The sequence below is a fragment of the Colletotrichum abscissum genome, assembly GCF_030869225.1.
Source record: "Colletotrichum abscissum strain IMI 504890 chromosome Unknown Scaffold_12.1, whole genome shotgun sequence".
Classification (NCBI taxonomy): Eukaryota; Fungi; Ascomycota; class Sordariomycetes; order Glomerellales; family Glomerellaceae; genus Colletotrichum; species Colletotrichum abscissum.
In genome coordinates, this window is record NW_026850010.1 from 1052972 (window position 1) to 1069807 (window position 16836).

General features: G+C 41.5%; 5 protein-coding genes across 5 annotated transcripts; 3 read left to right on the forward strand and 2 right to left on the reverse strand.

Annotated features, from left to right (window-relative positions):
* Nucleotides 1-1711: 1711 nt before the first annotated feature.
* On the forward strand, nucleotides 1712-3765 carry CABS01_06083 (protein kinase domain-containing protein; the record flags this gene model as incomplete). Its single annotated transcript, XM_060539450.1, has 2 exons — nucleotides 1712-2582; nucleotides 3158-3765. 2 exons carry the CDS (start codon nucleotides 1712-1714, stop codon nucleotides 3763-3765), a joined length of 1479 nt encoding a protein of 492 aa, XP_060404845.1.
* Nucleotides 3766-4758: 993 nt separating this feature from the next.
* On the reverse strand, nucleotides 4759-6867 carry CABS01_06084 (cutinase transcription factor 1 alpha; the record flags this gene model as incomplete). Its single annotated transcript, XM_060539451.1, has 1 exon — nucleotides 4759-6867. The coding sequence occupies one exon, from the start codon at nucleotides 6865-6867 to the stop codon at nucleotides 4759-4761; it is 2109 nt and encodes a 702-aa protein (XP_060404846.1).
* A 430-nt stretch (nucleotides 6868-7297) lies between these two features.
* On the forward strand, nucleotides 7298-8563 carry CABS01_06085 (succinate-CoA ligase; the record flags this gene model as incomplete). The annotated part of the gene is made up of 5 exons (XM_060539452.1): nucleotides 7298-7457; nucleotides 7534-7550; nucleotides 7614-7730; nucleotides 7791-8169; nucleotides 8229-8563. 5 exons carry the CDS (start codon nucleotides 7298-7300, stop codon nucleotides 8561-8563), a joined length of 1008 nt encoding a protein of 335 aa, XP_060404847.1.
* Nucleotides 8564-8994: 431 nt separating this feature from the next.
* CABS01_06086 (uncharacterized protein) lies at nucleotides 8995-9649 on the reverse strand (the record flags this gene model as incomplete). The annotated part of the gene is made up of 2 exons (XM_060539453.1): nucleotides 8995-9480; nucleotides 9545-9649. The coding sequence occupies 2 exons, from the start codon at nucleotides 9647-9649 to the stop codon at nucleotides 8995-8997; spliced, it is 591 nt and encodes a 196-aa protein (XP_060404848.1).
* A 1476-nt stretch (nucleotides 9650-11125) lies between these two features.
* CABS01_06087 (uncharacterized protein) lies at nucleotides 11126-12013 on the forward strand (the record flags this gene model as incomplete). The annotated part of the gene is made up of 2 exons (XM_060539454.1): nucleotides 11126-11399; nucleotides 11484-12013. 2 exons carry the CDS (start codon nucleotides 11126-11128, stop codon nucleotides 12011-12013), a joined length of 804 nt encoding a protein of 267 aa, XP_060404849.1.
* Between the last annotated feature and the right edge of the window lie 4823 nt (nucleotides 12014-16836).

Consider the following 16836-nt stretch of genomic DNA (forward strand, 5'->3'; position numbering starts at 1 on the left):
GGTCATCACTGTGTGTTGTGTATCGTTATTTGTGCATTGTGAAGAGGCGGCCTTGAAAATACGAATCGAGAGACTTGGCCTAGGCATCAAATGACTGATGTCGATGCCGACGGCCGCCATTACATTCTCGGTGTGAATTAGGTAAAATATTTCAGTCCTTTGAATTCCCTCCAATTCGATTTCTGCTGAATCCATGCTGGAATCATTTGTCCTTTCTGTTAGGCAGTCTAGCCCGTGTTCTCGATAGTTGCGAGTGTCCAGCTCGCGCAGTTTACGCTGCCCCATATCGCTTTCGCCCATCTCTTAGAATCAAATGCTCATAGATCTAACATTCATGAATCATGCATGTACTAATGATATGAAGAATCAGCATCCGCTTCCTTAGAGCTTTGCAGTCATGGACTTCATCCGCCGGCTTCACATACCAGAGTAATCCTACAGTCGGTATTTACTTGCTTTCAGCATCGAGCTTTCGGACGGAGCTTTCTGACTATCGACTCGCACCGTGTATATGTTATGCCGCATCTCTACAGTATAACTGCCGCTGGGTAGTCGTCTCTCTAGCGCCCGTAGCAATTGAGAAGAGCTCGTAAGATTCGAGTGAATTTGTAGTTCTACAGGTTCTTGCTGATCGTAGTGACCTGATTCAAAATCCTTGACAGATGCGTATTGCGGCATTGTATCACTGAGCAGTGTATCCAAGGCCGGTGCTGTTCTTTGCTGGCTTCTAGGTCGCAAGCTTCAGTGAGCGGTTGTTGTGTTTAAATCTAGACGCTCCAAACAACATTCAGAAACACAGATAGAGATACCGAGAACAGCCCAATCTCCCAGCCTTAGACATGCGTAAATACCGCCACGTCAGGCGGCTAGCGGTGTCATTGCGACTGAAATAGACACATCAAATTCGGAAAGTTGCCTGACGGAGGCGCTGGGGCTATGCTCGCGTGCGTGATCATTTGCTAACCTCAGCTGGCATAGCCTGACCTGATCAAGAAAGACCGGAGGTACGACCTCGGTGATTCCTGAATCATAGTCTCAACGATATATGAGTGGCTGCAAGCAGCAGTTGCCCAGGTAAGCCAAGTAAGATCGAGTGATGTGGTGTTGGTCCCATTTGCAGCCTATGGCGAACCACCTTGACGCTCAGCCCCAAGCCCCCCGCTGCGTAAGACTTCCCTTAGACGCCTCTTAGGCTATCCGGATACCTGCAGGGGGCTTAGCTTCTAACAGTCTCGGTGACATGAGAAAAGGTGGTGTAGCATCACATCTGCTAATTGGCTATTGCGGATGCAACTCGAGGTAGGCTACGAGAAGAGAGCACAACAGGGAGCCCAAGTATCACGGCAAATAGGGCAGTGCCTTTCCGCCCGCTTTGGTCGATCGAAATGTCTCAGTTACACCACCATATTGGTACGGGAATGGGCATGTGGTGTACGTATGGTAATTAAAATCCAGCGTCGCTGAAGGCGACTAGTGAAATGGAAGCTGCGGGGTCTGGCACCAACATCTGGTCTACCTAATATTACCTGCTTGTTTAAATCAACCATCAGCAATGATATTCGCACATGATTTGTTCAGCTGTCTGCTAGCTGCCATCTCAAGGTCATCAGCATAGGCCCTGCACTCATTTTACGAGACAGATTCCAATTTGGTCACGTTAGCTTGATTGTTCCACTTCCAATAGCTTGTCCGCCTTGAGATACCGTTGAGGATGGATCCCACAAAGCGAGCAGGCATCGATCGGGAGCTTTTGGGCATCGCCGAACCCATCGCCGAATCCCCGATTTCAAACGGACCAACGACCGGAATAACATCGTCGAATCAGATTCAGGCACCTCAGCTCGGACACTCCGTTTCGACTTCCAAAAACTCAGAAGTGGGGACAAAAGATGCTAGTCAAAGCGATTTGCTCTTCTCATGGCGTATCAGTGTCACCGACGAAGACTTTACTGAAACGCGTCACGAAGAAGTTGCAGGGAACTTGCCGCTCATCAACGAAGGAAATCGGAACCTAGGATCATTTGGAGGCTGTTCATCCGATGCTGGAGCCTCAAACTGCAGCTTCCTTAGTATCGTGCCTGTGCAGGATATGGGTCATTCAGATTACATTGAGTGGGAGTCATCAGAGATGGCGAATGATTGTATTGGGACTCAGGCATTACATTCTCATCATCCTGCACTACGGCCTCAGGACAATACCAACGATGACGCCGATGTTCAGACCATGAGCGACGCCATGTTTGCCGCCAGCATAACTTCAGCCTCGGAAGATAAAGGCTTTCTGCCTCTCGATGCACTCCGCCGCATCGTAACTCCGACGGCCGTACAACGGCTTTTGGGGCATGCATTCCCTCACTTCAAGCCCAAAGTCATCAACAGCTGGGTCTCCAGTATCAGCGGCAAGCCAGATGAGGTCAAGGCCCAGCCCCAGCGACGAAAGATATTTGCTATCTTGATTTTGATGGAGCAAGTGAAGCTGATCGAAGACTTCATTAAACACGACATCGATGACAGCTTTTTGCCGCTAGAAATAAAACGGAATTTGCGTCACAAACCTGTCATCCAACTTCAAAAGAAGGACGGTACGGTCTTGAGTTGCTTGAACCATTGGCGTACCAAGCACATCAACAATTTTGTTCAGTGCCAGGAGACAATTTGCACACCTTTTTTCAAACTTCCAGGCGATGACGTGCACTACTACGAAATTACATCAAAAACAATCCTACCATTCCAGGAATACGACCTAGTTCAAATTGGCGGCTATGGAAGCGTTAGAAAAGTCAGAATCCACCACGCTCATTACAGTCGCGACACTACATCCAAGGCAAGTCACAACCCTCCTCTTACGACTGCACTTGTTTTCTAATTCCTCCTCAGGAACGAGGGAAAGTCCTCCGGCATTTCGCAGTCAAGCAGCTTCATCTTGAAACTCATGAAGAGTATGCGAGAGAAGTGGAGCTTTTTGAAAGACTAGGAGTGGGATCAAGAGGTCCAGACCCTGACCATTTGATCCAGCTTCAGCTCACATATAAATATGGCCAATCTTACTATCTGGTCTTTCCTTGGGCGGATGGTAATTTGAGGGAATTTTGGAGCAAAACCATCGCCAACCCAGGGAGCAAAGCTGAGGTTGTCTGGTTTCTAAGCCAATGTTTAGGCCTTGTCCGCGCCCTTCGAAGAATTCATAATCTGAGGACTATGTCCAAAGAAGACAACTACGCCCCTGTTCCTAACGACCCAAATGTCTTGCTTGACAACAAACACTGGGGTCGGCATGGCGACATCAAGCCAGAAAACATTCTTTGGTTCAAGAAATACGAAGAGTCGCGTCGCAACTTTCTTGTAATATCTGATTTTGGGTTAACTCGATTCAACACTGCCGATTCCAGGTCCAAAGTCGCTTATGACGCAGTCAAGGGTTTCTCGGGATCTTATCGGCCTCCCGATGTGGATCTGAAAAGAACAATATCGCAGAGGTATGATATCTGGTCCCTGGGTTGCGTCTTCCTCGAATTCGTATCGTGGTTTCTTGTCGGCCACGACCGAACACAGAAAGATTTTACAGACTCTCGACTCCAAGAAGATGGCTCGCATACTGGATCGAGGATTCTTCTTGAAGATAAGTTCTTCAACTTCAATCCAAGTAAAGATGATGGACCCTCGACAGCTGATGTAAAGACATCCGTCACTGATGTAAGTAGTCCCAACGAAGCCGTCGCTCTCCTAGTGATGTATGCCTACCGCGGTCTCACTAAAAGTTGTTAGTGGATTGATGACCTGCATCAACAGAAGAGCTGTGCTGAGCCCGTGCATGAAATGCTGAACCTTATTCAGTACACAATGCTTGTGCCAGATGCTAAAGAGAGATGGGCTTGCTCGAGAATACAGCCTGTAATTAACGATTTGATCCGGAAGAGCAAACGTGACGCAGCTTATGCGACCAGTGGGACTCATGGCGTGTCCGATCCATTGAGATTTCCCTGTATATCTGTGGAATCTCCTGCTGTATGTGATCAGCCCGATAACATTTGCCAGATTGTGACTGACACCGGAGAGCAGGAGGGCAAAATACCGAGTTCATCTGGCACTCCTGACAAGTCCGACCGGAGGGATAGATCGTCATCTCTTTCACCAGCAGCTGCCGCCAGCAGTAGGGAGTATAAGCTATCCCCAACAAAGGACCGGGTGAAACGACCGCCAGTCAAGCCAGTGGGCTCTCCAGTGCAATCGTCTTACTTCTCGCATTCAGCCACCAAACCTATTTCCATGCTGGCCTCTGATAGAAAGAGTGTTTCGAGATCGGCGAGGTTGTTGTCCTTTAGTACAGAAGATTCCACACAATCGATCATGAGTGTGTCGGAGGCGGCATCAAGTTTTGCGAGTACACCAGACACATCCCCATTCTCTAGTCAATCGGCTGAAGATTGTTTTGATGCACTCGAACAAAACTTGGTCCTAAGGTAGAACATGGTCCTAAGGTAGAAGGATGCCTGTGAAGGCATGTCAAGTGAAGAAATACCAGCTCAACGGCGTAAAGAAGCCATTGCATTGACAGATACATAGTGGATGGAAAAGCCACCTGCAGAGGCAGCAACTCATTTAGTTTCAGACACCTGAAGACGAATATAGCTTGCGGAAGTATGATAAAGCCTATTGATTCTGATGTAGTTCACCATATTAACCGGGTGTTCAAGCTTTGTCATAGGCACTGGTCTTTTGCAAACGAAATTCTCTCCAAGAACATCTGACACGTTGTATTCAGAAGCCCACAGTGGTCGGCGAGTTACTATCGACTGATGGCAAATTGGTAGCCGGTGTGCCAGTATTCCAATTCAATATGCCTCCCTCGCCGAAAGCGAAGTCATTTTCAATCTGTGTAAACAGGAATTGATTCGCTTCTTCGGTGGACCATGACCATGGAGGTTCAGACGCTAGTAGTGTATCAAGTCCATCCTCCCCATTATGCTCAGCCGAGCCATGGTTGAGGCCACCCATCACCGTCGGATTGTTATTGACATCCTGCACACTGTCAAGTCCAGATACGAAAGAGATATCATCCTGCATCCGTAATCGCGCCGCCGTAGATCGATCCAGATACTGAAAAAATAACTGCAGCACCCACATCCTAACCTCCCACGTTTTTTGTAGCTCTTGCAGGCCCAAAAGACAAACTTTCGCTCTGTGCTCAACGATCGCCCTTCCGGCACCATTTGAAGAACGAAGATGAACCGTATGAATACAAAGTGTGTTGAAGAGGTTCGTTATGACGTGAATTTGCCCGTGACGCAGATCCCCCTCCAGCAGCATATCCTCGATGATGCGGGAGTTCCTTGCCGCAGCCTGGAGGGCGATCTGCCCGTCGACTTCTTGACTTTCTTCAGCACTGCCAATGCAACCTGATCTGTACAATAGGATGAGGAGGTTGTTGTATGCCAGGTGCAACATACTGGCATGAAAGCCCGCCGCATCATCAAATTCGTTGTTGGTGAGGGACATGACTGCAGGAAGTTGCTGTCTCCATCTCACGAGGTCGTCTCTCATTTGAGACCGATCATTCGGGGATAGTGACTTGCTGGGGAGATATCCGCTATGAACGATCTTCCCCAGTACTCTAGAGAGTTGAGCAATGCTGATGAAGTATGCGATATACTCTTGGGCTTTGTGAATCGGCAACGTCGAGTCAAACGCACGCTCGAAATCAAGTTGCTCTAACGGCTCAATATCACAATCTTCGTCTCGAATCCGGTTTGGTAGGCCCAATGCTGCAGCACACTGCCTTTCGCGGACATAGATGGCCCACCACAAGCGTCTAGAAAGTCTCTCGGTCCTCTTCTCGGTTACAGCGGATCTCGAGGATCGGTGGAGCGCCTTCGTCTGAGCAAGACTGATGGCTGCGCCAAGCCAGTGCCGGGCGTCCTTCTCTAGGAGCAATCCAGCTCTCCAAAAGCTCATAAGAAACAAAGCTTGGGTGACTGTGAACTTTTTTGGCTCAAACTCGACGTCGTAAATGTCCTTTGCGCGATTGTAGAACACCCACTTGGCAACATGACGGCCTCCGAGTCCAACGGCTGGTAGATCATCTTCCTTGCAGTGAATGACAGCTATGAAGAGGATCGCGTGTAGGATCAAAGGGGATAAGGTGCCATCCTTGAAGCTCGTCCAAACATCTACCTCATCCACAACAGGGAAGCATGGGTGGAACCATTGGAAGTACGCCTTAAGCAACGTTTCCACGGCTGGCACAGGTGGAAATGAAAAGGCGCCTTCTGCTTTTAGAGAACTGATCCTCGACTTTCTGCGCTCTACTTCCCAGTCCGGCAGCAAGTTGCCAGCTCTTACTGCGTGAGGAACGGCATGCAGAAACCTTAGGTTTTCTGGTGGTGATGTACCGGCTGTTGGCGGCGTTGGATTGCTGTTGGTGACATAACGTATTGAGGATGACTCGCCGAGGAACACCGAGCTGTCGTCCTCCTGTCCGTTGTTTGGTGCTATTAAAGGTGACTGAGGCTGCACTGTGATGCATGTCTGATCGCCCAAGCCTTCTACATCCCGATATCTTGCAAGGTCGGCAAGTGCTTGAGAAGCGGCAAAGTGCTCATCGTTTCCAGTCGCCACTGACTCATCAAGGACACTTGTATCGATAAAAGAAGGTGAGGAATCAGCCTGATCTAGCCCGCCTTGGTTGTCTGGCTTTGCGTTTCGCCGTGATGGGCGAGGATGCTTGCCCCGTCTCGACTCACGGAGCTCACAAGGCGTGTCGGCTGTTGTGCAATTGCGACAAGGTCTTTGCTCGGTTACATTACACTTGACGCGTCGCGCATTACAAGCCTGACATGCCTGGCGCGCTCTCCTGCGGAGGTTTGTCATAGCCGCCAGCCGAAGGGCAACGAGTCTTTCTGGGCGCGAATGTATTTAACCGCGAAGAGTCGCCAAGTATAAAGCAACGCTCGTTTCCTCTCATGCTTAGGTAGGTACCCCCAAGATGTCCCCAGTAGGATTTGGGCTCTCATGAGATGTTGTCCGAAGATGTTCGAAGTGTGCAGGTAGTCATGTAGCCGAGACTGATTTCTGGGTATAGCCGAGTGCGGGGATCTGAATGCGCCAATGACATCACTACGCCTGCACTTCGGTTATATGGAGTTACATAACCGATCCATTCCAGGCCCCATCCATGCTTGCTTGCTTGCTTTTGATGTTGACTTTCACCCTCCTCTTCTGTGCTTTAGGTACGTGTATCAATTGAAATATTGCTTCTCTAGCTTCACGAGAGACACGGTGGAGAGAGTCGCAGGGCAACATGGCCACGAAATTATCTCCCCAACTCAAGTGCTTGTCTCAGAAACTTCGCGCTCCTAAACTTGCCAGGGGATTCTCATTCACAGCCGGGCATCGAGGTGCATACGAGAGTACGATTGCCAATTTAAGGATTGATCAGAATACCAGAGTGATATATCAAGGTAAGAAAAGTGACAATGCGTCAATGCGTCGAATTATTCTCAGACTCTTTGGGTTTGCTAACCGACTATGATGTAGGATTTACTGGTAAAGCAGTGCGTACCATCCATTGACGAAGTCAATGTGACTTCTATGGAGCTGACATGGACTGATGATAGGCCACCAAAAATGCACGAGACACAATAGAATATGGCACGCAGATTGTTGGGGGCGTCTCCCCTGGGAAAGGTGGTCAGGATCATCTCGGCCTGCCAGTGTTTGACACAGTACAAGAAGTAGGAAATCCTCAACATCCTCTGAGGTATGCGATTCAGCTGACGAAATATAATATACAGGCCGTAAAAGATGTGAAGCCACACGCAAGCGCAGTCTTCGTTCCTGCCCAATTCGCAGCAGGGGCAATCATTGAAGCAATCGAGGCTGAGATTCCGCTCGTCGTTTCAGTTGCTGAACATGTGCCCCTTCATGATATGGCTAGGGTTCAAGAGATTCTCCGAACACAAAGTAGAACGCGACTTGTAGGACCCAATTGCCCCGGGATTATCGCACCCGACCAATGCCGCATTGGCATCATGCCCTACAAGCAGTACACAAAAGGCGTTGTTGGGATTGTTTCCAAAAGCGGAACGCTCAGTTACGAAGCTGTAGGAGCCACAACCAAAGCTGGACTTGGACAGAGTATCGTTGTTGGAATGGGCGGAGATATGATGCCAGGTAAGCCAGAAACCTCCACCTCACATACCCCTTGGATATGCTCTGATCTGCTGTGTAAGGTACCACACTTCTGGATGGGCTCAAATTATTCTTTGAACATGAAGAGACCAGGGGAATCATCGTCATTGGCGAGATTGGCGGCGAAGCTGAGCTTAGAGCAGCGGAGGCCATAAGAGATTACAAAAAATTGACGCCTAACCCAAAACCAATAATTGCAATGGTCGCCGGGAGAACGGCGCCGCAAGGAAAAACGATGGGTCATGCCGGTGCTATTCTTTCAGCGAGAGATGTGCCTGCCGATGTTAAAGCAAAAGCACTCGAGGAGGCGGGTGCAATTGTTGTGCCGCACCCAGGAGCCATGGGTAATGAGATGAGACGACTCCTGAATCTGTAGCTATAGCTCAAAACTCGAAAACCGATGAAAACAATTATTCGATAGACCTGAATTATCGTACAAGTCTTAGTACTCACCCCTGGTGTCTCGTGTGATCTATCACGTCATGTCTCAAATGTAAAGTTGATTGTAATTGGTAAGGTAGCCAATGATGATAAAAAATTCTCTTTGCGAGATAACTTCAACATTCAACTGGGTTTGATTGTTATAAGCGCACTTAGACAACGCCTGATTGTCTTTTGATCGCTCGCTTCAGGTAACTCAAAGGCAACTACGTAGGTATCAAAACACTTCTGTTCGAAGGCAACGCCGTTTTCCCCACGACTCAAAGAAAGAAAGCAAAACATTGTAGCGCAATCCCCGCCCCGAGTGGTATCAAGTGTAGTGTGACAAGCATCCTGCCCTTTCGAGACTGACTAATTGTGTCAAAATCAAGAGACTTGCCCCTGATGATGGCTGCCATCTCCGTGGTCTGGATCATCAGGCCCAGGTCGCATGCTCTCATGTTTGACCTTGCGATACTTCCACTTACTGATGGCGCGCCGTGGACTCATAGCCTTCTTGAACTTGGTCCAAGTCCCATCCTTCTTCGCCGATGCAGGCGGCAGCTCGTACTCGCAGTCCTCAAAGGGATTTTCTCCGTGATCGTGACCATGCTCACGATCCCAATCTCGCGCAGCCTGCTCATTTTGCTCTCTGAAGTCTTCTCCAAACGGGTTGCTCTCAGCATATGAGTAATCGTCGTCATCAAACGGGCTCGCCGTTCGACGGCGGAATGTGGGGCTACGCAGGGATGGTGTGGCGGATCTCGGCAGCCAAGAGAATCGCCGTTGAGCGTCCGCGACCGGCGGTGTGGGTTCTGGAATGATCGTGGTAGTCATCATGGTGTTGATTGTGTGTCTCCTCGTTGGTGCCGGCTAGACGGATATCGCAGTCAGTTTGGGGTACTCAGATGGTGCACTGGCGTTTGCCGAGTCATACAGGTGTTGAGATCTGAGCTTGAGAAAAGGCGGTGCTTTTCTCGTCAATGTCCATTGATGGGGGCCTCATCTTGTCGTCAGGGTCGCACTCGTAGCCGTTGAGCATTGTGCCAGTATTCAGAAGCAGGGAAAAGCGAAGACGGATTTGCTTCGCCCAACTTGCGCAGACGATGAATACTGCAGGCTTTCTTTTCTGTGCGCCTGGCACTCGTAAAATGCCTCTTGCTCACGTCGAAGAGGAAGCTGGGGGCGGGGTATCGGAGTCGCGAGCGGATATGGCCAGCCACGTTTATGTATGTACGGAAAACAATGTTTCAAGGGATGCCGAGTCATTGATCTCATGTTCTAGGCTTCATTTGGTTTTTCATTCGATCTTGTTGCATGGAACACCATAAATGATGGGTCTTTCTTTCTCTAAGGGAGGGGTAAAACCCAGTGTGTCTCCTCAGACATGAGACGTAACCCGTCGATGCGCTTTATGACCTCTGGGTCGCCGGCGGTGCTATCGTGTTACTCCCAATGCACTGTGTGATCGCCTGGAGGGCGGGATAGTTATGGAGACTAGTTCGTGGGGAAATCCATGTTGGCAAGACTTTGTTGGCACTGAGCAAATGGTGGAGGCGGGAGTAGTTCCTATTCCCAGCCGTGTCATCCGGGATGGTCCCATCCGCTCCGGAGGCGATCAGTAAGGTGTCTGTGGGGCCGCCCCCGACTTACATGGGCAACCCATCCAAAGATCCGGCGCTGCCAGCTGTCGATCACGGGCTGGTTCCGGTCGCAGACCGCACTCGCCTGGCGAGAACTGGGACTATCGTGGCATGAAATCCCTTCCTCTTTTCCTCTCCAACCTCCTCCTCTGGTTCGCATGATTAACTCTAAACAACAGCGCAAGCCGTTGACATTGCACAGCCACGTTTGGCTGGAACCCAAGCTCGGATACGTTCTGCATATCAACCATTGTCTGTTCCCTAAAGGAAGAACACCTTTTCGACAGGAAGATCATGCAGGAGAACGCAATCGACGGGAAATCAAGAATCTAGAAGCCACCTGATTCGCTCACCTACCGCCATGCATGGCAACTCTGACGCAGAGATGGGAATCTGCCAGTCTCCATCTACCCCGGCACTCCCGATCTAGTCTGTGCGCTGACAAACATCCACATCTATCCGTAGACGGATAGCGAAGATCACGGACCCTTTTCATCAGTGCAACTCTGTCTAGGAGCTAGTCAAGCTAGTGGATTTTACCAGTTCGCTTGATTCTCTTACCCGTGTCACCTCACAAGCCCACTGACCGAAACGCCAAAGCGACCAATATTCGACAGCCTCCCCCGGTCATTCCGGAAATTTTCGGCGATCATGAAGCAGCCTCACGAGTCACCTAGGACCACCTTTTAAAGGAAGGGAAAAAACCCTTCCAGACCCCCTGCTCGTTGCCCCCCTTCACACCCTCTTCCACAACAAGTTGCCTCCTTCACAACAAAGACAGATAGCATAGTTTGCAATAAAGACGCGTCCTGGTTCGACAATTTGCAACTTCCTTCCTTCCATGAGATAGGCTCTATTCTAAACTTTCAGACAACATGCCATTCAGGAAACACGAACGCATAACGGACAAGTCGTTCGAAGAGAACACAGCCTCAACGTATGCCGGCGGCAGTAGCCATGAGAGAACCTCTAATGAGAGGGTCTCGAATGAAAGCGACATCGAGGCCGGCGTTCAAGTCAAGCCTCCCGGATCTCACCAGAAGCAGCCAACGGATAGCATCAGTGGACATCAGATCTTTTACATCTTTGGTCTCGACGGTATTGGAGCCGCAGTTCTCTCTGGGGGCATAAATTTTGCTATCGCTTACGGTAAGGCCCCGCAACACTTTGCTGAGCTTAAGCTTTTGGCGAACCAAGCAGGAACATGAGAGTTTATTGACACAAACCATGCAGGCATGTACTCAACTCAGAACATCGCGCGCAATCCCATTCGCCTATTTCAGTTGCCCAACACACTAGCTGGAGATGCAGTAGTAACCATGATCATCCAAACGACAATGACGTGGTTCATCGAACTTTTTCTCGCCAACCGTGACATGAAGAATGGGAGCGTCCGCCCAATAGGCTTCATTGAAGAACCTTCGCAACCATTCATGCGGTGGTTCATGATGCTTAACCTAGAAGACACGAGACACACCAAAAGCAGACTCTCGGTGTTTGCTGAACACCTGATTCGAATCGGCTTGATTTTTGTTGTTTCATTCTTCCTGCTATGGCCAGCCTCGGTCGGAATTTTGACCGTTATCGGAACCCGGGGATCAGGGAATGATTGGGATTGGTATTTCCAATCTAAGTGGGCACCGGAAGCCTTCAAAGGGATCCTTGGCGGACTTCTCGCCCTTCTCACAACGCCGGCCATGGCTTCATTCTGGCTTGTCAAGGAGGGTTGGAGCTTGAAGAAGGGAGGGAATTTGTTGAGTTGACGGATGAGTTTTCCAGACGAATTTGGAACAGGGAATTAGCTTGGCGTTTGACGGAATGGAAAATTTCTTCTCACTTCAAACACCCCCAGTGACTCGCATCGCTGTTTGCTGACTCGCTATAACATGATGTGCCTTGTAAGAAGAAGCACCCGATGGGCAAGGAGGCGGATGAACCCACTTCCCGCACGCATTACCCGAGCGAGGCACCCACTATTAATATCTTACCTAGGCCTATACCCTACCCCTAATACTACTTCTTACGCCCAAAACTACTACTTCTTATTTATAATAACTTCGTAACTAAATATAAGCGCGCTACTTATAAAGCTTTAAAAAGGCCTTATAAGCTCTTAATATATAAAAAGCTTATTACTTAACCCCTTTTTAACCTTATTATAAATATATATAGTACTATTATTATACTTAATTATACTTTTTTTAACTTAACCCCGCACTTTATAAAAAAATAAAATACTTATTATTATTACTACTTTAGTACTTTAACGTACTAAAAGTACTTAATTAAAATATAATAAGGTATATTAACTTTTTATTATAACTTTAAATAATATTTATATTACTTATCTAAACGAGCTTAAGCTATATACCTGTATTATTATTTAAAATTTTATTTTTTATTTTACTACTAGCTTAGCCCGACCTAAGCCTAAAGTATAATAAACCCTTTATATTATTATAATAATTTAAAGCTAATTAACTAATATATTTTAATTTATAAAAAGCTTATAAAACTTATACCTAAAGCCCTCGGCCCCGGACCTCTATTTCTTAGCTAAGATCGGAGCTAAGTAGCTTTTTAAAACTTAATAATATAATACTTTTTTTTTATACCGAGCTATTTTTTAAGACCTAAATTTTTTATTTTTTATTATAATAAATATTAAATATATTATTATAGGCCTATTTATATACCTTAGCTCTAAAAAAATTAAATAAAAACTCTTTTAATAAAAATAATAACTCTAAAAATATTTAAATATAAATAATATAAATTTACTAACTAAGTAATAAACTTATTTTATACTATACTACTTAGTTAAAATTTCTAGAACTTATTTCGAGCTTAATAACCCTAAGGTAACGGATATTAATATAAACTAAGTTATTTTAAAAAAGAATTAAATTATAAATAGGGGCCGTACCGCGGGCCTAGTACGTTATTAAACCTAGTTCGGACCTTATTATTAATATATAAACTCTAATTATTTTTTTTAACTATAAGGTCCTAAGAGACTTCTAACTTTTTAGCTATTTTAATAAGCCTAGGCTATTTTTATTATACTAAAAGCTTATTACGTAATATATTAAAAACTACTTAGTTTTTTATATTAACTATTATTATATTTAATTTCTTTATTATATTTAATATAATAAAATAGATTTTAAAACTAAGGGCGCGGAATATTTAAAACTTATTAAATATACTAATTATTATAGCTTATTCCGAGCTACGTATTAAAACTACTTTACAAAGCCTATTTTTAAAAAAAAGAAAATCGTTCTTATTATAAAGCGTTAATTTTAAAAAGTTAAGTATATTTAAATAGGGCGCCCTAATAGTTTTATATCCTTATATTTTATAAAATTTAACCCCTCGTCCTAGCTATTATTTAAAAACTTTAATATAATTAGGATTATTATTATTAACCTAAACCTAGCTCCCTTAGCTTAATTAAATTTTTTTAATATATTTATAATAAATAATAACGATACTAAAATAGAAATAGGGGAGGCTAGAGAGGCTAGAGGGATATAAATAATAAATAAGCTATTTTAATTATAGGAATTAATAAGGATATATAATAAATTAATACGGACGTATAGTTCTTAGGGACGTATAATATTCTCTATTTCTAATTAGTTTAAAAAAATAGTACCTCCTTATAAAAGTAGTAAGGGTAACTATATTAATATAACTATTCTTATTATTCTCTCTAACTTAAGCTCTAGTTTAAGATTTTTAAAAATAAGAATACTATTATAACTTACGTACTTATTTAAAACTACTATATTATCCAATTTAACATTTATAAATCTTAAATAAGCTAATAATCTAAGTTTTTATAAATCTTAAATAAATAAGGCTTTTTCTTATTATATACTTAAAATATATAAAAAGTAAATTATAATAACGTCTACTTAATTACCTTTTTTAACGTAGTTATAATAATTTATTATTATTATAAACTACTTTTTATTAGCTTTATTTTTTTTAAATACTAAGTTATATTAGCTATTTATTTATATAATTCCCTATTATTCTCCCCTTATTAAAAACGCTAAACTAGCTCCTTATTTATTACTAAAATAAGCTTAATATTTAGCTTTAACTTAGCTAACTTATTTCTTTTATAAACTTAGTTAATATTAACTTATTTTTATTTTTAAATAAGTAGCCTCGCTTTTTATTATTAATACCTTAGTTATTATAAATAGTACGGGCTTAACTAACTAACTAGCTTTTTTTAAATAAAGCTAGTTATAATAAAATAGGCTATATTATATTCTTTAGCTTATTATAGAGGGATATAATAATTTTAAAGTTAAGGATTTAATAATATAGATCTAAAAAAGACGTTTCTTAAAAACGCTACTAAAAATATACCTCCTACTTATTAAAAATAGTTAAATTTAATATTTTAAAATAGATTTTATAGTAATATAAAATACTTAACTTAATTAAAATAGTATAGTTTAAACTATAAAATCTAAAAAGTTTTAAAAATAGCCTCTTATTAAATAGTATTACTTTTTTTATAAGCCGGCCTTACGTCCTAATTAAAATAAGATATTTTAAGGAAAGTATTATTCGAAGTTCGCTTAAGTATTTAAAATAAGTACTTATATACTCCCGGTTTATAAATACCTCGTTTTTTATATAAGCTTAGTAAAAGTATAGCTCTTAATTACTAATTATATTTTATATAACGTTAATAAGCTAATATAAATAACTAAGACTATTTAAGAAATAATTTTTAATATTATTATTATTTAACTTAGTACTAAAAGTAATATGAGTATTAAAGTTTTAATATTTTTAAATAAAATAACGGGCTTATTATATTTTTAGAAATAAGTATATTACGTAGAGGTACTAAAAGATTAGGTATTAGTTATTAAACTCTTTATAAAGCTTAGTCTAGGCTTTTTTAAAAATATACTTAGTCTTAGTAAAAATAATAAGCTTTTATATTATAAGGACCCTATAATACGTATAAAAAGAGGGCTTATTAATAAATATATTAATATAAGCCTTATTCTTATTATTTAGTATAGCTATTATTTATATTAATAATTAATATCCCTTATTATTAAACTTACTATTATTATTACTATAATTACGGTCCTTAACTTATTTTTACTTAGCCCTAAGTATAATATTAAAATTAATATAATAAATATAAAGTTATTACTAAACGTCCGAGAACTACTTATTTAATATAGCCTTTATTTATTTATCGTAATTTATAATAATAATAATAAGGTAACGGACTAAGTATTAGTTTATAAATTAGTAAATACTTATTAAAAAAAACTAAAAACCCTCTAATCTCTTATTATTAATAAGGCCAAATACGGCGTTATAAATAAATTTAAAATAGGTCTACTTAATAACTTAAAAAAAAAAGCTTAAAATAATTAGTATTATAAATATTATTAAAGCTAATTACCTTAAGAAATCGCTTTTATATTTAGAAATAATAAAAAAAGGTTTAAATAAGGTTAATAAAGCGGTTTAGCTCGTTATTTACCTATTTTACTATGTATAAAATATCTTACTTATTAAATAGCTTAATTAACGCTATAATTAGTAAGTATTTAGCTAGTTTTTCTTAGTTTATACGAGCCTTAGCGTTATAAATATCTTACTAAGTAAATAAGGATTTTAAGAACTATTTTTAAATAATAGCGTATATATTACGTACCTAAATCCTAACCCGTTAGTTTATAATCTTAATAATATCCTTAACTAGCTAAATAAGCTTATAATAAAAAGGGCATATAAATACTTTAAAACTAAGCCTATAATTATATTAGCTATATTAGGGATCTTTATATTATTATAATAACTATTATCCCTTAACCTTAGCTTTAATAATTAACTTTTATTTATAATTATATTTTTAAAATCTCCGTTACCTTAGACCTATATTATAGCTAGGCTTAGGATATTTATATTAGTCGTATTAAAATATATACTAAATATTCTTCTTATTTTACTTATACCTATAATATTTTATAATATTAAAACTATTAACCTTAATAAAAATATTAACTTAATTAAAAAGAGTATTCGTTATTAGCTCTAAGTTACTAAAAATTAATAAGTTTAGGGTTTTATTTAAAAAAGGGGAAGAGGATTTATTATTTTAAATATAATAAAAAGCTATAGTTTAAAAAGATAATAAACTTAAAAGAGGGTTTTATTATAAAAATAAATAGGGTAATAAGTTCGTTTAAAAACCCTACGTTTTTTATTATAAATATCTTTATTTATATTATTAAATAAGGCTAGTTATTAACCTTTTATTAATCCTAATAACTTATATAATAAGCTAAAAAATATTATTAAACTATTTTATAATAAACTAAGTAGGTTATTAAGATTTATTAAAGAAAAAAGAAGAACTAGGCTCTAATAATATTTAGAGGAGGGTAGTATACTAAGTAGTTTATATTCCCTTTAAAAAATAGTATATAAAGTAAAATATAGGCTATTTAAACTTTTTATTAAAAAAGAGAGGACTACGTATTAATAAAAATTAAAAAATAGTAAAAAGCTAAAAAATATTAGTTCTATT